Raw genomic sequence first — 23539 nt, 5'->3', positions numbered from 1 at the left:
ACTTTTTAATGCTGTGGGGAAGCTATCAAGGCGGAAGGCACCGGGACATGTACACATGTGACATGACAAGTTGCTTACTTTGTGCCATGATTTTGCTTCAGGTCCTAAGTATGTTATCCCTGTGGAGAGTGGTCTAGGGAAAGAGAAGGGACTTGAAATCTTGTCACTTTTTGTTAATATGAAGAAAGAAGATCTGCCAGTGGAGGCTCACAGTATTATAAAGGAGTGCAAAGGTATGGCTGCCTGCGAATGGGGCGCTGTGGGGGACACTGACGCTCTGGTATAAAGCAAGCTGATGACCGTGGTCACTTGGCACACGAACGCTAGGACCCGCTTCATGGTGGTTATGGTTAGGCACTTTCGATACCTTAAGCGAATACACTTGGTATTTATTAACTCTTCAAACACCGTCGCATGCACCCACCACGTGTTAAAGAGTATGTTCAGGAGAAGGGTTGATAAAGTTAAGACCTCGGCTGTCGAAGAGCGGAACATACCATGAACATCATTTAAAGTTACTTGGTGTGGGCTTTTATAAAATTAAAGTTTCAGTTTGGTAAGTAAGTGCTGTTATCTTCCAACACGTGTGGAACAAAATTTTTACTTGTTCTGAGGATGAGGGAAACAAAAAAAAAAACCACAATCTCAGACTTAGTTTCTCTTAGTAGACTTGGACAGCACAGATCACTCTGATACCACAAATACAGATATATTTACCAGACAGCTCGTGAATAACCAATTTTGCAGTGTTTACCAACTGCATGTCCCTTATTTAATTCTTTTTTTTTTTTTTTTTCTTTTCTTTTTTTCGGAGCTGGGGACCGAACCCAGGGCCTTGCGCTTGCTAGGCAAGTGCTCTACCACTGAGCTAAATCCCCAACCCCCCCCCCCTTTTTTTTAAAGATTTATTTATTTATTTTATGTATGTGAGTACACTGTCACTGTCTTCAGACACACCAGAAGAGGGCATCAGATCCCATTACAGATGGTTGTGAGTCACCATGTGGTTGCTGGGATTTGAACTCATGACCTTTGGAAGAGCAGGCAGTGCTCTTAACCACTGAGCCATCTCTCCAGCCCCAAGGGAGAGATTTAAAACAATGAAATAAGGTCATCGAGTGGTGATTTTGAACTATGGTAAGATGGTATTAACACAGTCGCCTTCCCCTGCCAGGCTCTCCTCTCGTCGTGTCTTTAGTTGGTGCGCTTTTACGGGATTTTCCCAATCGCTGGGCATACTACCTCAGGCAGCTTCAGAATAAGCAGTTTAAGAGAATAAGGAAATCTTCATCTTATGACTACGAGGCTCTGGATGAAGCCATGTCCATAAGTGTGGAGATGCTCAGAGAAGACATCAAGGACTACTACACAGACCTCTCCATCCTTCAGAAGGATGTCAAGGTGCCTACGAAGGTAAGGGACCGACCACACTCCTTATCACGGGGTGTTTATGGCATGCGGACTTGGATAATTGGACTGAGGTGAGAGGTGAGGTGCTTGGTCTCCATAAGACGCTCTGTGTTGAGCTTGTGCGTTTCTTACTTCTCAGTGGTTCTAGGGAAGTGGTTCTAAAGAAGCATCCAGTTTCTTTTTTTTATCTTGAGAACTCATTGAACCTTTAAAAAAAAATCTATTTATTCATTATATATAAGTACACTATAGCTGTGTTCAGACACACCAGAAGAGGGCATCAGATCTCTTTACAGATGGTTGTGAGCCACCATGTGGTTGCTGGGGATTGAACTCAGGACCTCTGGAAGAGCAGTCAGTGCTCTTAACCACTGAGCCATCCTGTCCAGCCCCTAGTTAAACCTCTTAAAACACAGAGACATCCTTGAAGTATCGTACTGATCAAACACTTGGTCTCCCATACTTACTGCTCATTGTACTTCTACGCTCTACTAAGTGCTTCAAATGGTTCTAGGTGCTGTGTGTTCTCTGGGACTTGGAAACGGAAGAAGTTGAAGACATCTTGCAGGAGTTCGTTAATAAGTCTCTCTTATTCTGTAATCGGAATGGGAAGTCATTTTGTTATTATTTACACGATCTTCAAGTAGATTTCCTTACAGAGAAGAATCGAAGTCAGCTCCAGGTATTTAAATGTCATATGTGCTTCTACTTTTGATTTTGAAACAGTTTTAGGCTTGCTATATAAAAATACACCGCAGAATTTCTCTGTGTAAATCTTGCATAAGTATAATACAATTGTCAAAATTAGAAAATTTCCATCGATGAACTATTATGAGCTAATAATCCACAACTTACCACCTTCTCTACCAATGTTCTTTCTGTGGTCCAGATCCAATGCAGGATCCCACGAAGCATCTGGTGATGTCGGCATCTGATTTCCCTAATTGTGGTTTCCCTGTTGTCCTCAAATTTGTGAAAATTCTCGGTGCTCGTCTTTAATGGGATTAAACCTCAGACCTCACGCGTATCAGGAAGTGCTTTACACTAAGCTGTATATCCAGCCCAGCTTCCGTAGTTTTGAAGAGCACTAAGCAGTTAGTTTAAATACAGTTCCCGAATTTGGTTTTGTCTGGTGTCTCCTGAGTGGGTTGAGGTTGTGCCTATTTGTCACGGGCTGGAGAGATGGCTCAGTGGTTAAGAACTCTTGCCGTTCTTCCAGAGGACCCATGCTAGGCAGCTCACAGCTGTCTGTGATTCCAGTTTCAGAGGGTCTGACAGTCTCTTCTGGCCCCTTTGGGTACCCGGATTCTATGTGCACTAACACACACACACACGCACACACACACACACACTTTTTTAAAGAATTCTACAGAAGCGATGCCGTGCCTTTACGACACCCTATCAGGGACTGATGTGTCTCCTGGGTAATGTAGATGTTGACTATTGGTTTAAGGGTACTCCACGATCGCTCCACTGTAAAGCACCTCTCCCCTTCATAAGCAGCTTGTGGGGGAGATTTTCGTGAGAGCTTTAGAAGTGGGGGATACTGTGCTGCTCAGGTTGTCCTATCGTGTCCTCTGATGTGCTTGGTGTGGGTTTCAGGATCTGCACAGGAAGATGGTCACTCAATTTCAGAGGTATCACCAGCCGCATACGCTGTCTCCAGGTCAGGAGGACTGCATGTACTGGTACAACTTCCTGGCCTATCATATGGCCAGTGCCGGTATGCACAAAGTAAGGCGACACACTGGAAAATTCTTTTACTTCACTTTCCTGTTTCTATATAGTGTACACATCGCCCCTCCCCCACTTTGGGTTTATTTATTTATTTATTTATTTATTTATTTATTTATTTTTCTTAATGATTTTATTTATTTTATGTGTATGAATGTTGTGTATGAGTGTGTATGTATGTAACCAGGTGTGTGCTGTACCCAGGGAGGCCAGGCTCTTAATTGCTGAGCCATCTCTCCAGCCCCCTGGAGATAATCCTTAAGTTTTATTTATTTATTTATTTATTTATTTATTTATTTATTTATTTATTTATTTATTTATTTGGAGCTGGGGACCGAACCCAGGGCCTTGCGCTTGCTAGGCAAGCGCTCTACCACTGAGCCAAATCCCCAACCCCATCCTTAAGTTTTATTAATCTTACTTTCTACTTTACCAGAAATTTAAATTTTTACATAGCTAAATGGCACGTGAAATTTTTCTTTGGTGTCATGCTTTATCCTATTAGAATTTTGGAAAATTTTGTTTATTACATTTACATGTTTATTTTGTCTGCTTATGTGTGGGTGTGTGCATGGCATGCTATGCATGTGGAAGTCAGAGGATAGCTTGTGGGAGTTGGTTCTCTCCTTCCACTCTGTGTGTTGGGTGGAATTTAGGATGACAGGTTTGGTGGCATCATCTGACTCATCTTGTTGGCAACTGAGGTCTTTCTTTTCTTTCTTTAACTCGCTCTGTAGACCAGGCTGGGCTCAAAATCAGAGATCCACCTGCCTCTGCCTCCCAAGTTCTGGGATTAAAGGTGTGCACCACCACTGCCTGGCTAGACTGTTAGTGAAAATATATCTTGTGTAAAGAAAGGGGGTGGGGAGTCTTAGTGACTGTGGAAAATAGTCAGTTTCTCCTCTTTGCTGTAACTTTCCTTTATCTGTAGTATGGATTTGTGTATGTTCTCTGTGGAGGTGGAAGGTGGGAAAGGATATTTATTAATTTACTTATTGAATATTTATTGAGTACTTGTTAGAGCAGTGTTTTCAACCTTCCTGATGCTATGGTACATTCCCTCATGTTGTGTGACCTTCAACCGTACAGTTACTTCGTTGCTACTTTATAACTGTAATTTTGCTAGTGTTGTGATTTATAATGTAACTGTCTGAGATGCAGGATATCTGATATGGGACCCTCCTTCCAAAAGAGGGGGAGACCCACAGGTTGAGAACCACGGTGCCAGAGAAACGGGACTTCCTGAGTCCTGAGTCTAGATCGTAGCCGGAGTGTCTTCTCTCGTTTAGCTTATGTTCTTAGGGAAGAGAGACTGGGAAAGAGTCGGAAGGGATGAGAAGGGAGTGCCTTGGAGTTTCTGATAAATTTGATGTGCATTGTGACACAGAGAGAAGTCAAAGACGACTGCAGGCGTGTGCCGTGGAACGTGCAAGGCAAGAGAAGGTTAAGAGTTGACATTGTTATCTCAACCCTAATACAGCTACTAAAACATCTGATTCAGACACGGAGTAAGCTGCTGGATAATAGATGTGGAAGTTTAAGAATTGTGGACAAAAGATAAAAAATAGGATCAGTACACAGACGGGGTCTGAAGTCTTGACTTCCTACAACACTGTGCACTGCTGGCTACTGGATAGGACATGGCTGTTGCCTACATGAAACCTGCACAAGAGCAAGACATTTAGAAATTTCAGCTCAGGGGGCTGGAGAGATGGCTCAGTGGTTAGAGCACTGACTGCTCTTCCAGAGGTCCTGAGTTCAAATCCCAGCAACCACATGGTGGCTCACAAACATCTGTAAAGAGATCTGATGTCCTCTTCTGGTGTGTCTGAAGAGTGACAGTGTACTCATATGTAATAATTAAATAAATCTTAAAAAAAAAAAGAAATTTCATCTCAGGGTAGGGATGGGCTAACAAGGTCCCACCCCTAACCGAGGAGCTCTTGGTAACTGATGACTGCCAGGGAGAAAGAGTCCCTTTTCTTTGGGGGTATGGCCACTGGTAGGTTGCCTGTACCCCAGTGGGTTGCTCTATACTCATACCCATATGGGCAGGACTCATTGGATTTAGTGAGTTAGTTAAGGACAACAACAACAACAAAGAGGACAGAAGGTAGAACAAATGAGTTTATAGACACCCAAAAGGAGTGGGAAGTGGACATGATTGAGATACATGTATAGATGCAGGACACTTTGAAAAGAATCTAGTGTTAAAAAATGAACCATTCTGTAGAAGAATGCTCTCTAATATGTCGCTAACACTAGTGGATGAGGACATTTGTTTGTTTGTTGAGCAGGGTTTCTCTGTGTAGTTCTGGCTGTCCTAGAACTCACTCTGTAGGCTGACCTTGAACTCAGTGCCTCTGGAGTGCTGGGATGAAAGTCGTATGCTGCCACTGTCCAGCTGTAGTTAGTATTCTTTTTTTTTTTTTCCTTTTCTTTTTTTCGGAGCTGGGGACCGAACCCAGGGCCTTACGCTTGCTAGGCAAGCGCTCTACCACTGAGCTAAATCCCCAACCCCATGTAGCTAGTATTACCATTCCTTTATTCTTAGCAGGCCAACATAAGAGTGGTAAATCTTTCACTTTGATTACTTGTGAAATTGTGATTATTGGCTACATATGCTTTTATTTTGTGAATTGAATAAGATCACCTTGCTGTGACCTTTGATTTTAGTTAATTGCTTCCTGGCCCACTGAGAACACACATAGGATTGAAGTTTAAAAATTGGGGAAAGTGGTTCTCAGTGGTTTTTTATTTCTCCGTGCTGAGAAATGTGGTTGGTAATGAGATATTTTGTTTACTTATTGGTATTTTGTTATTCTTTTCTTTTTGCTTTGGCCACACCATGTCCTTCTCTGCCACCCAGACTGGCTTTGAATTTGTGGTCCTTCTGCCTCAGCCTCGTGTGTGTGCTAGTAATTCAGGTGTACGCCACCACATCTGAGGCCTCTCAGCTTTTATCTTTTCTTTTTCCTTGTTGGAGTTTATCTTTTTATTGTTTTAGTTCTACTATGATTTTCTATAAAGGATCACATTAAACCCTACTCAATTATGTCTTACAGTAATGTTTTTGTATTTCAAAAACTTTTAGAGATGCTGCTTTTTAATGTATAGGGTATTTGGATTTTTATCTAGTTAAATGTGTATATGCTATGTGTTTTGTGTTGGTGTGTATATGATTGCACATGTGAGCACATGCACATGTATATGTATGTTTGTGTATGTTCATGTATGATCGCACATGCACATGTATATGTATGTTTGTGTATGATCACACATGTGAGCACATGCACATCTGCTTGTTTTACTTCGTCATGGTTGCAAAGATTTCCTTATATTTTTAAAAAGTTTTCTGTTTTTTTTTTTTTTTTTTTTTGGTTCTTTTTTTCGGAGCTGGGGACCGAACCCGGGGAAGTTTTCTGTTTTATATTTAAATCTTTTGTATAACTGATGTTTTACTTTGAGTTAAGAAGTGGGCCCTATTTTATATTTATTTTGAATTATGTGTTTATTTTACTGCCTTTCTTAAATTTTAGATATCTGCAAAGTGATTTTCAGATGATGCTGCTCTATTTGAAATTTTTGATTTTCGTTTTTCACACAGTACCCCCATCTTACTATTCTTCTTTATTTTTAAGGAACTTTGTGCTTTAATGTTTTCCCTGGATTGGATTAAAGCAAAAACAGAACTTGTCGGCCCTGCGCATCTGATTCATGAGTTCGTGGAATATAGGCATATACTGGATGAAAAGGTATCTACCAGTGTGAAAACTCAGTGTGAAAGCTCAGTGTGAAAGCTCAGTGTGAAAGCTCAGTGTGAAAGCTCAGTGTGAAAGCTCAGTGTGAAAGCTCAGTGTGAGAGCTCAGTGTGAAAGCTCAGTGTGAAAGCTCAGTGTGAAAGCTCAGTGTGAAAGCTTAGTGTGAAAGCTCAGTATTTCAGGGAGGTCTCCTCCGACTCGTGAGTTTATGGCTTAGGCATGCATTGGATGAAAAGTGTGATCTATCAAGTGTCTCATTTTGACATTTACTTCTGAGGTTAGTGGTGGGAATGAGCAGAATAGAGATCGTCTTGCTCTGACCTTTGATCTTAGTTAATTGCTTCCTGGCCCCCTGAGAACACAACAGGATTGAAGTTTAAAAATTGGTTCAGTGTTTTTTTTTTTTTTTTTTTTTTTTCCTGTATGTGCAGAGAAATGTGGTAGGTAATGAGATATTCTTGTTTATTTGATTTTTGGTTTTTGAGACAGGGTCTCCCTATGTAGCTCTGGCTATCCTGGAACTTATTATATAGACCAGGCTGGCCTCAAACTCACAGGTATCTGCTTACCTCTGCCTTGCAAGTGCTGGCATAAAAGGTAGACCTGGTGATAATGAGATCTTTAACCTGAGTCTAAAAGTCAGTAGAGGATTTCTGTCTCTTCCTCTGTCTGTCTGTCTACCCAGCTACTTACTATCTATCTGTCTGTCTGTCTGTCTATCTATCTATCTATCTATCTATCTATCTATCTATCTATGGATCTAGCATTTCTTTTTATTCTTCTTTCTCTTGAAGTCACCTCTGTTAATGAAATTAATCTGAAACTCTTTAATTTAGCCTTAGGCAGATTCATAGGACATGGCCACAAAACAACTACATTCTTTGCCAAAATATCACACAATTAGTCTCCAACCCAGTTGCTAATATTGTTTTACTGTGAAACCTCTGGAGTTGGGCCTCCGTAGTCCTCGCTGCTCTGTGTCTTCCAAGGTCCTGGTAGGATGGATGGCCTGTTAAGCCCCACTTACACAACTCAGCTGCTTTTCTAGTCCAAAGTCCCAATGTCTTCCATATTTCTCCAAAAACAAAAACAAAGTAAACACCACCCTCCCCCCACCTCCAAACAAACAAAAAAAACAAGTATGGGCCAGCATATTCTTGTACCCCAGTCCTGGTACCAACTTCTGTCTTACCTACTTCTCTCTTGTTGAGACACCAAGGCAACTTGTAAAACAAAGCATTTAACAGGGGGCTTGCCTACAGTTTTAGAGGATATATCCATGACTATCATGGTGGGGAGCATGGTAACATGCAAGCTGGCTTGGCCACGGAAGCAGTAGCTATGAGCTTGCATGTTGAGACAACAGCTAGGAAGCAGAGAGAGAGCGGGGGGGGGGGGGGGGGGGAGGAAGGGGAGGGAGGGAGAGACAGAGAGACAGAGGACAGAGAGACAGAGGGAGACAGGGAGACACACACAGAGAGAGAGAGAGAGAGAGAGAGAGAGAGAGAGAGAGAGAGAGAATGAGAACACTGTATTTATTGCCTAGTAGTTGACTGTTACATTTTAGTTCATGTAGAGTGTTTCACTTAAGCTTTAAAATGTTAAGATCACAGAAACAAAGAGATGTCAGGTTTTGCTTTGGCTCTGTGTCTAACAAATTTCAGTTTATTCTTAGGATTGTGCAGTCTGTGAGAATTTTCAGGAGTTTTTATCTTTAAACGGACACCTTCTTGGACGACAGCCATTTCCTAACATTGTGCAACTGGGCCTCTGTGAACCAGAGACTTCCGAAGTTTATCAACAAGCAAAGCTGCAGGCCAAGCAGGAGGTGGATACCGGGCGGCTTTACCTGGAATGGATGTGAGTTGCTAGAGAGACCAGAGAGACTCCGTTATTAACTGTTCCTTTCCAGGTGGTCAGTGAGCTCACACGGTGAGATTTAATGACTTTAGAAACATAGAAAGTATTCTCACTGTCTCAGTTAGGGTCTTACTGCTGTGAGCAGACACCATGACCAAGGCAACTCTTATAAGGACAGCATTTAATTGGTGCTGGCTTACAGGTTCAGAGGTTTGGTCCATTATTGTCTTGGTGGGAAGCATGTTTGTGTCAGTACAGGCACTGGAGGAACTGAGAGTTCTACATCTTCATCTGAAGGCAAACAGGAGAAGACTGGCTTCCAGGCAGCCAGGAGGAGGGAGGGTCTCTGAAAGCCACACCCACAGTGACACATTTTCAAACCAAACGTATTCAAACCACCACACCTACTCGGTAGAAAGTTCTAGAGAAGTAAGCAGAGGAGAAAATAATTATATCGTCACAGTCCATAGAAACAAACAATCCATCCTCAATATTATCAAATGCTACTATGATCTAATATAGTAGTGATGACCACAGACTTTGGAGCCATAGTCCTAGGTTTGAGTCTCCATATTAAAACTTAGACTTTTAATGATTTTTTTTAACATACTGTACTTTACTTCCTTATGTGTGAAATGGAAATAATAATTTTTTTTTATTCTTTTTTTCGGAGCTGGGGACCAAACCCAGGGCCTTGCACTTGCTAGGCAAGTGCTCTACCACTGAGCTAAATCCCCAACCCCGGAAATAATAATTTTTTTTGAGGTAAATACTATTTTTGTGAAAATTTACGTGAAATACTGTCTATAAAGTCACTTTTACTTTGCTTTGCCATAGAGATTTTATTTAATGCCACTGAATTTTAATTCTTCTGTGTCTTTTTTAAAAAAGCATTTTACAGTCTTTTTCTTCTCTTCATATTTATATGTGTATGGTGGGCACCTCTGTATGTATGCATGTTTGTAAGTATGTGTACAGTGCACATGTATGTGTGGGTATGTGGATGTGGGAGCCCTAGGTTAATATCAGGAATCTTCCATGACAGCTCTCCTTGCTTATTCTTTGAGGCAGGATCCCTCAGTCAAAGCAAGGGCTCCCCAGTATGACTGATTTTGTTAACCAGCTTGCTTTGGAGAATCTCCTGTGTGTCTCTGCATTCTCAGACTGGAATTGTAGGTGTGCAGCGTGCACGCATGTGTGGTTATGACGATGTGGAAGCCCTAAGAAGCCATGCCCACCTAACATTTAGATGGGCTCCGGGGATCCAAGCTCCTGCCATCTTGCTGCTGAGGCATTTCCCCAGGCTGATCCTATAATTTTTTTAAAGATGTTTTACATATTTATGTGTGGTGTATGTCTGGTTAAGTTTATGTGTATCCATGCATGTAGGTGCCTGGACAGGTCAGAGAGCATTGGACCTTTAGAACTGGACTAACGGGTGATTGTAAGCCTTTTGATCTGGGTGCTGAGAGTCCTCTGTGAGAGCAGTGAGTGCTCTGACTGCTGACACAGCTCTTCAGCCCCATTCTTCCATGTCCTAAAGAAAGGCTGTTCACAGGGCAGGAGAGATTGCTCATGTTTGAAAATCACCTTTGTCCGTTTACTTGGCGTTTATGTGTTTGTGTCTGTATGTTTTTAGGTGTAGGTGGATATGCGACAGTATACCTGTGGTGTCAGAACAACTTGCAGAAATCGGTTCCCTTTCTGCTGTGTGGGTCCCTGGGATTGAATTCAGGTTGTCCTCAGACGTGCCAGCTCGTCACATGCTTGCGATGACTCTTACTGGTTTTACTGAGGACCAGGTTCAGTTTCTAGTGGGTGGCTTCCAACCCCCCAGTGACTCTAGCGTCAGGGGCATTTGGTGTCTTTGGCCTTTCTGGGCAGTGCACTATCATGAACATACCCACTGTTAGACTCGCATTAATTACATTTTTTTTTTTTAGTTAAAAGATTAGAGATGTAAAATGAAAGTTCATACTCCCTCTTCCCCCTTTCCCAGACTCAACTATCTTTTAACATTTTCTTCAGAAGTGAGGTTTTACTTCCGTTAAGGCAGCATGGAAGTTTGCTTCCACCGAGGGTAGCAGCCTTTCTGACTTGTGGAGGCTCCGATAGATCTGTTGATGGTCTAGAATACTCCTTGTTTTTTCTCTTAACCACCTTTCAGCCTCTCTCTCATCCATCTCTTTACTCAGTTCTCTTCTGTATTACTGCATCTATTCTGTAGTGCACAATAGTTTGGGGATTAGAATAAGATTCTCGCCCTTGATCGTCTGGGTTTGAATTCCAGCTCTCAGGTACAGTTGTGTATCATTAGGGAAAACTTATTCAACTTCTCTTGCCTAATTATCCTAGATCATAGCATGCTCATAGCATAGCAGGAACGTTGAATAAATTCCCACTTAGTGACTGAATGAAACCCTTTTTAAACATGTGTTGGTATTGTTTGTGGAATCATGTTTGGATGTGTGTATGCTGTTTGCATTGTGTGTGTGTGTGTGTGTGTGTGTGTGTATGTGTGTGTTTGTGTGTGTGTATGTATGTATGTATGTGTGTGTATGTATGTGTGTGTGTATGTATGTGTGTGTATGTATGTGTGTGTGTATGTGTGTGTGTATGTGTGTGTGTGTGTGTGTGTGTGTGTGTGTGTGTGTGTGTAGACCGGAGATTGACATTTGAAGTCTTCCTTATCTCTCCACCTTACCCATTACTCTTAGTTGAAGTCAGAGCTGGTCAGTAGTATTAGTCTGGCTAGCTAGCTCTAAGGAAAATCCTACCTCCACTTTGCCTCTTGAGTGGAGGGATTACGGGTAAGCTGCCACTCAGACTTATGTGTGTTCTGGAAACCTGAACCATGGTCCTCATGTTTGTGTCAGAAGCACTTCAACAACAGGGCCCTGTCTCAGGCTCTTAAATGGACTCTTAACACTTGGTCTGATCAAAGACTCAGCTCTTTCTCCCTCAGGAGTTACTGAGATGCAACATATTTTTCCTTTTTTTTCTTTCTTTCTTTCTTTCTTTCTTTCTTTCTTTCTTTCTTTCTTTCTTCCTTCCTTTCTTTCTTTCTTTCTTCCTTTCTTCCTTCCTTCCTTCCTTCCTTTCTCTCTCTCTCTCTCTCTCTCTCTCTCTCTCTCTCTCTCTCTCTCTCTTTCTCTCTCTCTCTCTTTCTTTCTTTCTTTCTTTTCTTTTTTTCAGAGCTGGGAACCGAACCCAGGGCCTTGTGCTTGCTAGGCAAGTGCTCTACCACTGAGCTAAATCCCCAACCCCATGAGATGCTACATTTTTACTATGTTTTGCTGTCTTTTCTCCCATTGCACCAGCAACATTCCAGCCTGTGACACTGTCACAGAGCGGTTAGTCAGCTGTTGCTCTGTTTTTCCTTACCTTGCTTGGACCAGACCATTAAAGAATGATTTATTTCAGTGCCAGACACCGTCCCCGTTAGATGGAAAAGGTTCTCATTGGCATCAACCTAAATTTGAGTGTAAATTTTCAAAGCAGTGGCTTTTTCACACATCCATCTGTTACCTCTGTACTCTGAGGAATTGGAGTCGACGATCAAAGGAAAGACAGGTTTTATTTGCCTTGTTTTAAAGACAGAGCACCTTGAGATGTACAGTCTGGGCTTGACAGTGCTCCTTCTACCCTTAGGCTCCCAGCTATCTGGGATCACGGGACGTGTGTGCCACTGTATCTAGATGGAAAGATTGTAGTCTTAACGTAGCCCTTTTAACTTTGCAAGTAACACATATGTCCTTCACATATGTCCTTACGGATTGTCATAATTTTTTTTCTTGGGTGATGCCTCCTTATTGCTAATAGTGAAGTGTAGTTGTTTTTACACAGGCTTTTCTCCAGTACTTGGTCCTGTTTTTAGAGCATGTATAGTCTTTTACCCTTGGGCCTGAGGGCAGTTATTGTAGGAGTTCATGTAAAACAAGCCCATGTAAAACACACGCCATCCAGGTATTTTTCGTACAAGCCTAGATCGGGCAGGGCTAGGGCTGTGCTAGCATTCCCCAGCTATTAAGTCCCGTGTTACCTGCCGTTTCTCCTGTCCGTGCGGTTCTGCTCCCTGGCAGCTTCTCCATCTTCTTCTCTTCCCTCTCTCTCCATCTGCAACCCCATCGTCTCCCTCCCCTGTCCAGTCACAGGCTCTAGCCTTCTACTGACCAGTGCACGAGGATCTGATGTCAGGTACAGCCACATCTTGAGGAGACAGAATTTAGCATTAGGATATAAGTAGCATCAGACCAACCCGCTACGGGTAATAATACAATATCCCTACTCGTGGCATAGTTGTCAGTCTATAGAATTCATATAGGAGAAGAATAATATTGCTTTATCTATCCCCGTCTCCCATCCCCCACTCCCATTTTGAGTAGCGTTAGAGGAGAACATTTTAAAAGTATATCATCTAGTGGTAGGTGCAATATCATGTGTAGTGTAAGCTCTCTTTTGCAGTGGTTTCTTTAATCTTAAAATTGTATTTTTTTAAAAAAAGATACGCTTAAATATGTTATATTAATGTATATAAAAAATAGAGGGGCTAGAGAGATGGCTCAGTGGCTAAGAGCACTGGCTATGAGGACCTGGCTTAGTTCCCAGCGCCCACACGGTGACTCTCAACCATCTGTAACTTCAGTTCCAGGGGATATCACGCCATTTTCTGACCTTTGTAGCCACTGCATAACATGGTGCTCCTAATGCATGTGAGACAAAACATATAAAAATGCATTTTTTTTTAAAAGGGAAAATAGAAAGTGATTAAGTAGATTTCTCTTAACTCAGTGACATATGTAACACATGCTAGGTGGCTTGATATAAGATACCATGTCACTTTTGTTAGACTACTTTTTTAGGCGGTCTCTACTGTCATTTGCATGTTAGTAGTTCGATAGTTTTTTATTTGGGAGAGATACAGCCGTATTAAAAGACTTATTATTTGAAGGGAAATGTTGCTTTTATCCTCCATCATTGAATTTCTCTTCATCTTTCACTTGTACTTAGCAACAAAAAAACCATCAAGAATCTGTCCCGCTTAGTCGTTCGCCCCCATACAGACGCCGTGTACCATGCGTGTTTTTCTCAGGATGGTCAGAGAATAGCTTCTTGTGGAGCTGATAAAACCTTGCAGGTAAGGTTTATCTCTTGGAAAACACTGGAAGAGGCACATGACCTATTTTTGCAAATTAGAATATGTTTAAATACTAAAATTTAGGAAAACGATGGTTTAGAAGTAAAGAAATGTAAACCCTTGAACGTTCGTAGATGCTTCTGTAGCATATTAAAGATGTAGCTATTTTCAGTAGTCCAAACTTGCCAGGGTCATCGAGGAGCTCTCCTTGGCAGTTACTGTCCATCCATCTAACATTGACGGGTGACGAGAAAATGGCAGTCGTTAACAGACAAGCAGACTCCAGCATGCAGGACAAGCATTGCTGCTGCTGCTGAAGAAACAATGGTTGAACAAGTTGTGAGAGGCCGAGAGATTTCTGACTGTCTGTGGGGATCGGATAGATTGGTTCCAAAGGTACCTCCGTTCTCACTGTGGTTTTGGGAAGTTCGGAGAGTACTTTTTCACCATACTTTTATATTTAGGATATTTGAATCTTTCCGAGATCCTAATTGTATACTCATTTCTCTAGTACTGATTACTAATTACGTGAATCTTGGCCTTAATTCCCCCAGTAGTGCTGGGATTGAACTCAGGGTCATGTGCATGTTGGGCAAGCACTCAACCCCTGAACTATATCTGCAGCCTTAATTTGGGGTTTTGGAGCCCCCAAAGAATGTATATTCGCTGTTTAGAATTTGTCAATATAATCCCAAGAAATGAAGCTGCATTTCACCTTTCTTTTTTGGTGAGACTTAGCAAGCCTTAACAGTGGGCGCTTCTCTGTTTATGCTTACATAAACACTTAGGAAATCTGACAAGTTCTGATTTGCAAGTCATTTTGTTAAATTTCATTTTTGTTTTGAAAATAACAGTGGTTGAGAACTTTTAGAGAGGGGCTCGGGAGATGGCTCAGTGGTTAAGATCACTGACTGCTCTTCCGGAGGTCCTGAGTTCAAATCCCAGCAACCACATGGTGCCTTATAACCATCTGTAATGGGATCTGATGCTCTCTTCTGGTGTGTCTGAAGACAGTGACAGTGTACTTATATAATAAATAAATCTTAAAAAAAAAAAAAGAACTTTCAGAGATGTATTTTGATTAGATGGTGTCCTATGGGTAGGTGGTGTATAGTAAGAAAGACTTTGCTGTTGTCATGCAGGTGTTTAAAGCCGAGACAGGAGAGAAACTTCTTGACATTAAAGCTCATGAAGATGAGGTGCTTTGCTGTGCGTTCTCCTCAGATGACAGTTACATAGCAACCTGCTCAGTGGATAAGAAAGTTAAGGTAAGGTGCTGGAGCAGTGGCTCGGTGCTTGAGAGAGAGCGCTTACCCCTCCTCAGAACACCCGTGTGGCTGCACACAACCCCTACGTCCCCAGTTCCAGGGCATCCAACACATATCTCTGACCTCTGTCAACACCCAGTGTTCCTGGAGCACACTCGTAGATTCAGGCAAAATACTCACAGGCCCATGTGTGCTGAGCGCTTCTCTGACTGTCCTCCACTTGGTCGTTTTGATGTTCGTGACATGAGGCAGACAGTTGCTGTGGGTGTCATCAAAGCCGTGGACAAGAAGGCTGCAGGAGCTGGCAAAGTCACCAGGGCTGCCCAGAAAGCTCGGAAGGCTAAATGAATATTATCCCTAACGCCTGCCACCCCGGTTTTAATCAGCGGTGGAGGAGCGGGCTCAGAACTGCTTGTCTCAGTTGGCCATTTAAGTTTAATAGTAAAAGACTGGTTAATGATAACAATGCATTGTAAAACCTTCAGCAGGAAAGAAGGTTTTGTGGACCACTTTTTTTGTGTGTGTGGCAGTTTTAAGTTATTCGTTTTCAGAATCAGTACTTTTTTTTTGTTTTTTTTTGTTTTTTTTTTGGTGGGGGGGGGGACCGAACTCAGGGCCTTGCGCTTGCTAGGCGAGCGCTCTACCACTGAGCTAAATCCCCAACCCCAGAATCAGTACTTTTTAATGGAAACAACTTGACCAAAAACACTATCGCAGAATTTTGAGACCCATTAAAACAAGTTTAATGAGAAAAAAGAAAAGAAAAGAAAATACATCAAGAAAAAAAATTAAGGTAGGGAAACATTTTCTTCATGAGTTGAAATCACAACAGTTCTTTTCTGTAACAGGCAGGAGTGAGTGGGGTTAAAGGATCCTTGCCTGATGATCTACTAACTTGGTCCATTATTGCGGGGGACAGCAACCGTGACAGAGACTGCCCGCAGTAGGCCAGGATGGACACATCTCAGTGGCCTGTGGCAGCTCTTTGTAAAAAAAAAAAAAAAAAGCTGTTCCCATTTCTCCTAACCTTAGCCCTGGACAACAGCTGTATAGATTTTTTTGTGCGTGACTGCCTTTCAGTTGGCCTTGGTGTGCATAATAATTATTCTATTATATTAGACTTTCCTATTCCCTTCTCCTGCTCTGGCGAATTCTGTGAAACTAAATGGTCCTTGATGTAATGATTCTTAAACAATTAAAAATTGAGGCATAGCACAGCACTAATGGCCCAGGTGCATGCTGTGCGTTCTCATCTTGGAAACAATGCAATGGTTGTTTTGGATTATTTCTTGACTTGCAAAGAAAGTTTGAAGAAATTATTAGAAAATGAATTAAAGCCAACATTGGGACCCCAAGAAAGGAAAAAACTATTGAAGTTATGAAATGAGTTTTGACAACATTTGAGAGTAGTTCCTGGTCTCCTTTGGGTATGTATGGACAAGAAAGTATAGACTACATAAAATTATATACTAGTAAAACTAAGTCAAAACACTGGGACTCTTAGGAGAGCCATGGTGTACAATGTGCAGAAGCAGAAAGCTGGCAGAACTACTGAATTAAGGGTTAACTTGATTCTTTCTGGTCACTGCCTGGCAGCTTTGCCCATGTCCTTTATCATTAGAGCTTCACAGGAAAATGCAAGTAGCTGACCTCAGAGTTCGGAGCTCTGAAGTATAAGTCAAAGGTTAAAGTTTTAAATAATGATAAGTTTGCAATTATTATTGTTTTGGCCACAGGCCTGGGAATAGGGGAAGCTTGAAACTTTGGGGAACAATTCTAGTTCTTAATTCTTGATGAGATGTGGCTATTCATTTAAATTTGACTTGTCCATGATTATACAATGTCTTTTTTTTTTTTAACCTGCTTTTGGAGAATCAATAAAAGACTGGGGCAAGTTAAAGACTGGGGAACACGGAGGGAGAGAGAGAGAGAGTGTGTGTGTGTGTGTGTGTGTGTGTGTGTGTGTGAGTGAAAGAAGAGAGAATGTGAGGAGGGAGTGTGTGTGCATGTGGTATGTGTGAGGTGTGTGTGAAGAATGTGTTTGTGTGAGTGAAAGGGGAAACACACAGAGGTGTGTGGGAGTTCAAGAAAGAAAAGCACACAGGGGAAAAGCAGGGTGTGTGCAGCCTCAAGCTTCGAGCCAGCAGAGAAAGACAGACTCACAGACAGACAGACACCAGACACACAGACACACAGACAGACACACAGAGAGAGACAGAGAGACAGGAGAGAGAGAGAGAGAGAGAGAGAGAGAGAGAGAGAGAGAGAGAGCGCACAAGCGAAATCTCAAGCCTTGAAGAATTCCCGTCAGCTTGTCCCTGTAAAGTCATCTGTGTGTGTTTATTATGCACCTTCCAGATAGCCCTGTTTCCAGTTGAGAACTCCGATCCTGTGTTGAGGTTGGACACATATAAATAGCATTATAAGTGAACACTATCTGGAAAGTTTATTTATTTCCGTTATTACTTTATAAAGGATTTCTTTTTATTTAGTCATATGTGCACGTGTGCTTGTGTGTGTGTGCAAGTGTAAATGCAGTGCCTGCAGAATCCAGAAAAGGTGCTGGGTCCCGTGGAGCCGGAGTCACTAGGTATTTCCAGCCTCCTAAATTAGGTGCCGGGAACTGACCTGCCTTCTGGAGGAGCACTATATTCTCTTAACCATTAAGCCCAAGTCCATCCGTCCGTCTGCCCTTCCTTTTCTCTCTTTCTTTCTTACTGTTTAAAGAATGTTTTCCCCCTTTTACTAAAAATAGACTTATTTCTGATACCGTGTGTCCTGATCACAGTTACCCTTCCTCTAACCTACTCAGTTCCTTATCTTCAATCTGGATCCACTGCTCTTCTGTCTCTCTTTATACTAGAGCAGGCTTCTAAGAGATAACAGCAAAACCTAACAAATAAAATATGATAAGATAAAGCAAAACCCTTTGAAGTTGGACAAAGCAAACCAACAGAAGGAAAAGGGTCCAAGAGCAGGCACCAAAATCAGACCTGCACACACTCAGGAGTGCATAGAAACACTAAACTGAAAGCTGTGATGTTTATGTGCAGAGGACCTGGTGCAGACCCTTGTAAGCTCAGTCTCCATGAGTTCATTCCTATGTGCTCTGTTCAGTTGATTTGGAGGGTCCTTTTCTTCTGGTGTCCTCCATTCCCACCCTCCTTCTGTGAGCTCTGAGGGGTGGGATTCGATGGAGACACCCTGTTTAGAGATGTGCATTCCAAGGTCTCTCTCTCTCTCTGTGTAATGTCTGGCCTCTGTATTTGTTCCTATCTTTTCCAGGGGGGAAGCCTCTCTGATGATCTACGAGTAGAGCAGAACATCGTTATGAGTCGTTTCACTGTTATTTACTTGAGTTCAGTAGTAGTTGGTTTTGCTCTAGGTCTCTGAGGTATCTCGTCTCTGGTTCTTGTCATCCAAGCAGTGTCAGGTGTGGGTTCTATCTCGTGGCATGGGATTTAAGTCAAAACAGACATTGAGTAGTTACTCCTACGAGCTTGGTGCCACTGTAGTTTGTGCCCTAGCATATTTTGCAGGCAGAACAGATTGTAGATCAAAGGTTGTGTGCCTGGGTTGGTGTTCATGTTTTTTTTTTTTTTTGGTAGCCTGAAGAGTACCTTCCTGTCCTCAGACACTAAAACATGGGGATGAAGGTTCTATATAGGCAGCAGCTTGGCCTCTCTGTGTTCAATGAGTTGTGTGGCTGCCATTTTTGGCAATGGGGCCTTGAGGTCAGTTTGTGGAGAACAACCTGTTGTCTTGACTGGCCTTGTTTGGGGATATCTATGGGACTCCTTTGGCCAACTTGATTGGATATAACCCAGTCCTAGTCCTAGAAGAAAGTTTGATGCAAGACATGGCCATGTGGAACTCCAACCTTCTCATTATTAGAGACTTCATTAGGATCACCTTCATATATTTTAGAAAGTTTCCACTGAACTAAGTTTCCATACCATCCCTCAGATGTCTCTCAATTCTAGCTGTCTTTCCTTGAATTCTGTCCTTCAACCCCATATCCCTTCTACCTCCCTACCTGATCCTTCAGTTCCAACCTTCCAGGTCACCCATAAAATCTATTCTCTTCTCTTCTCCCAGGGAGCTCCATGAGCCTCCTTCCTAACTCCTTTGGGTCTATGTATTGTGGCTTGGTTATTATTTATCTGTTTGTTTGTTGGTTGCTTGTTTTTCGAGTCAGGGATTCTCTGTGTAGCAAAGCCCTAGCTGTCCTGGACTCACTTTGTAAACAAGGATTGTCTTGAACTCACAGAGATCCACCTGTTGTGGTTAATGTCAGAGATGAAAGGGAGACACAGCAGGTGTTCTGTTACAGAGCTGGCTATGAAACTGGGGGATTGGATCTGGTGGAATAGACAGAGAAGTGTAGATTTGCAGTCAGCCTCCCTGGTTCCTGGACAGGAGTTCCAAATCCTTATTTCTTATAATATTTATGTACCAAAAAAGAAAAAAAAATGCTTAAGCTGATCAGCCTGAAGTATTTAGCCAACAATAAAGGAAAATTAGATAAATTAATGAATTTGCCTGTCATCAATGGATAGACCTATGGACCTACTTATAGGTCCATAATATTTATATTAGTTGACATCTTTGATTAGAAGTAATACTTTAAAATGATATAATTCTTATCATAAAGTATATAATTTGTCAATTTTAGCTTAATTCTATTTTAACCTTATAGGCTGATTTATATAATCAGTGCAAAGGTCACTGGTATAAAAAAATAAGCAAGGACAACCTTGTTTGTTATTATTTCTTGAGACTTCCCTCTAAACTTTACTTTTTATTTGGAACATTTCTACTAATGAGGAATTTAAGAGAAACTGAAAGATAAAGAGATGTTTTGTTAATAATATGTAGAGGGGAGGCCTCACTTCAGGCTATGTGTGTGAGATAGGTAGTAGGTAGATAGATTGTGTGTGTGTGTGTGTGTGTGTGTGTGTGTGTGTGTGTGTGTGTGTGTGTTCTATTTTCAGGGGGCGAGACAGGGTCTGACTAACCCAGGCATCTTGATACTAGGATTAGTCATGTGCTACCATACCCTACTTCACCAAAAGCTTTTCATCAGAGGTGTAGAGTAGTGCATCTGGGTAAAGGGAGTGTGCAAGAAGGGTTGGCTTGGTTTTCTTCAGGAAATTTTAGCCCCTAAAGAGGTCTGTGGGATGACTAGACTAAGACTAAGATGTTGATAAAACTATTGGCGTAGGATTTCATTTAGAAAGAGACACCATGACCAATGCAAGTCTTATTCAGAGGTTCAGTCCATTATCATCAGAAAGCATGGCAGCATCCAGGCAGGCATGGTACAGGCATAGCTGAGAGTTCTACATCTTCATCTGAAGGCTGCTAGTGGAAGAGGGTCTTAAGCCCACACCCACAATGACACACCCACTCCAAGGCCACACCTACTCCAACATGTGCCTTCTAATAGTGTCACTCCCTGGGCTGAGCATATACAAACCATAGCAACCTTCTCTTTTTTAAATTATTGGTGTATATTAACTATATAATACTGTTTCCATCATGAAAATTTCATAATGTACATAATTTATTTCAACATCTGTCTCCCAGATGTTTTTATTATAGTCCCATTCCTCTCCCTTGCCCACTGTCCAGTCCCCCTGATTCCCCGTCTTCCCTCCTTTTGTTTTAGGCTCAGTGGTGTTCCAGGCAACAGTTACTCTGTGTCTTCCACTTGGAGTCAGTGTTGAGGCTGGCCTTGCTGGGCAGTCCCAAGTTCTAACGTCAGAATGACCAGAGTGAACGAGGGTTACCCTAAGAAACAAGTCTCTTTCTCAGGACTGAAAACGTAAAGCAGGAGGCGGAAATACTCACTAAAGAGCTCACAACGCCAACCTCTTCGAATCTCGTGGAGATTCTCTTAATTTTCATAAGTGCTCTGACAAAGGCAGAAGTGGCCTAAGAGAAAAACAGGGAAGTAGACCTTGGGAGCTTCAAGCGTGGGTTACTGACAGTATACAGAGTTCCGATCTAGCCTCTGAACACCACTTCTCTGTGCTGTCATTTATATAAACATGGGAAATCTTGTGGTTAACTTTTGTTGTTTGTCTTTTTGAGATGGGGTCCTACTATGTGGCCCTGGCTGCTCTGGAACTCACTGTGTAGACCAGGTTGGCCTGGAACTCACAGAGATCTGTCCGCCTCTGTTTCCTGAGTGCTGGGACTAAAGGTGTGTGGGCACCACAATGCCCGACTCTTTGGGCTTAACTTTCTAAAGTGAGGCAGAATTTCTGTATTTAGAGACTAGGGAGTGGATTGGCATTAGAGTCGTGCTCAGTAGGGAAGTCTGTCCTCACAGGAGACAGATAGCATCCGCACAGTGATGAACACTTGCTTTCTGTTTCCTCCGTGGAAATAGCGGCTGCTTACATTTTTATTTTCTTGTTCTCTTCAGATTTGGGATTCTGGGACTGGGAAGCTAGTGCACACCTACGAAGAACACTCAGAGCAGGTCAATTGCTGCCATTTCACCAATAAGAGCAACCACCTTCTTTTGGCCACCGGGTCAAATGACTCCTTCCTTAAGGTAAGTGTGGGTGTCGAACATTTCACAGATGAACCCATGAGACAATAGAATCTCTCTTTTGATTTCCTCATGCGTATTGTATTATCAGGGTTTTTTTGGGGGATGGGGGCATTATGTAGTTCTGTCTGTCCCACGACTCACTCTGTAGACCTGTAGGCCTGTGTCAAACATAGAGAGCCACCTACATCTGCCTCGCAAGTCCTGGGATTAAAGTCATGTGCACCTGGCTGTTTATTTTCTTCACCTATTTTAACCCCTGTGGTAGGGACTAACCCAGGGCCTCACATTCGCTAAGCAAATGCTCTATCCTTGGGCTGCATCTCCAGCTCCTTTCTGGTTTATCGTCGCAGCGTTTGAGATGCCCACATTCTGAATTCCATATCCATAAGCAGAAAATGGAGGGAAAAAGAGACATCAGTAGTTTATATAACTGCAAAGTTCACAGTGAGCATGGACCCTGCTGCTGGCATTCCAGATACGTCAGCTGTGTTCTCAGGCCTGCCCGTCCACCCTCCCTCCCTTCCTCCCTCCCTCCCTCCGTCTCTGTCATTGGTCTCTGCTGTCTTTGATGCTCCAGTCACCTGTCTTTATATGACAGGAGATACTGCAGCTCCAGGTTTGTCCCAAAGCTTGTACTCTCAGAGGAAGAGCAACTGGACCTTTCCCAGAGCTTATAGATGAGATTTTCAGAGAAGTCCCTACCTCTCCCCATTCAGTTCAGACTCGTTGTTACGTAAATGCAGTGCCAGCATGCTTGGGCACAGATCACAAGTGTGATGGTGTAAAGGGGAGAAAGGGAGGCGGGCCTGGTGTGTTTGAATTGTAACAGTTCAGAAGAAGGTGCTGCTGTCAGACGCAGATGAAGGAGGAAAAGGTATTTGTAGGAATGTAAGCAAAACCTAAGTGTTCACCTCATGTATATTTGATAATACTTGTAATTAGGAATTATAAAAGATTGCATCTACTCCTTAAGTCTCTTTAAGTAGATAAGTATAGGTAGATTAAATTCTCTGGTGTTCTAGAAAGATGTTCTCTTCTTTTGGATTTTTTTTTTTAAAAAGTTAATTGTTTCAAATCGTTGATCCAGTGTCGTACCACTTTTACAGTGGGATACCAGAGTTTTAGGAGGTGTATGTGAAACATTTTAGAGAACTCCAGGCTGTTGAGTAGAGCGATGCATACTTGGAATCCCAGCTCTCCGGAGACTGAGGCAGGAGGAGCCCGAGTTGTATAGCCTGGGCCACAGAGTAAAACTGTGGCTCAAACAAATGCTGTTTTATGACGTCTCAGAAGGCACGCAGACCCTGCCTTAGAGAGAGCTACCCTGGTGTGTAAATGGCTCCAGGGTTAATCCTCAGCACTGCAAAAATCAATATATGTCATTTCACCCGAAATACTTCAGCCACCCAAAGTACCTGGCTTGTGTTAATTTTCCCATATGTGGTCTCAAACCCATAGGTTTATTAGATTCAGAATCGAAAAAAACTTGGCTCTTGGTGGTTGTCTCTTTTACTCTGTTAAAAACTCTCTTTTTCTCCCTTTTCCTTCTCATGGTGTTGGTTTACTAGAAAGTAGAGTTGCTTGTCCCGACGACTATGCCAATCTGATTTGATGGTGGCTGGACTGCTCTTTGACCTGAGCTGTGGTTCCTGTAATCTGCTATCAGTGGAGGTCGTTGAGTTTTATAGGCCATTAATAGCTTTTACACAATTACTTATCTCAAGGTTTGGGAAGTCTTAGAAAAATTAAAAGCTTCCCTGGACCATTTTTGTAAAAAATATGGAGATAATTTACATATTACTGA

At 42.2% G+C, this 23539-nt stretch overlaps 1 protein-coding gene across 2 annotated transcripts in view; it reads left to right on the top strand.

Annotated features, from left to right (window-relative positions):
• Apaf1 (apoptotic peptidase activating factor 1) overlaps positions 1-23539 on the top strand; it is an 85380-nt gene that overhangs the window by 19962 nt on the left and 41879 nt on the right. For both annotated transcript variants that reach the window (XM_087559173.1, NM_023979.2), the window contains 9 exons: positions 102-233; positions 1175-1413; positions 1925-2092; positions 3013-3144; positions 6786-6899; positions 8581-8765; positions 13776-13902; positions 15045-15170; positions 21604-21735. In XM_087559173.1, coding sequence (XP_087415299.1) covers positions 102-233; positions 1175-1413; positions 1925-2092; positions 3013-3144; positions 6786-6899; positions 8581-8765; positions 13776-13902; positions 15045-15170; positions 21604-21735 — 1355 coding nt within the window. The remainder of the gene's footprint in view (positions 1-101; positions 234-1174; positions 1414-1924; positions 2093-3012; positions 3145-6785; positions 6900-8580; positions 8766-13775; positions 13903-15044; positions 15171-21603; positions 21736-23539) is intronic.

Source organism: Rattus norvegicus, chromosome 7 (assembly GCF_021556685.1).
Source record: "Rattus norvegicus strain SHRSP/BbbUtx chromosome 7, alternate assembly SHRSP_T2T, whole genome shotgun sequence".
Classification (NCBI taxonomy): Eukaryota; Metazoa; Chordata; class Mammalia; order Rodentia; family Muridae; genus Rattus; species Rattus norvegicus.
Note: the sequence above shows the minus strand (reverse complement) of the source record. Positions and strands in the feature narration are given on the sequence as shown.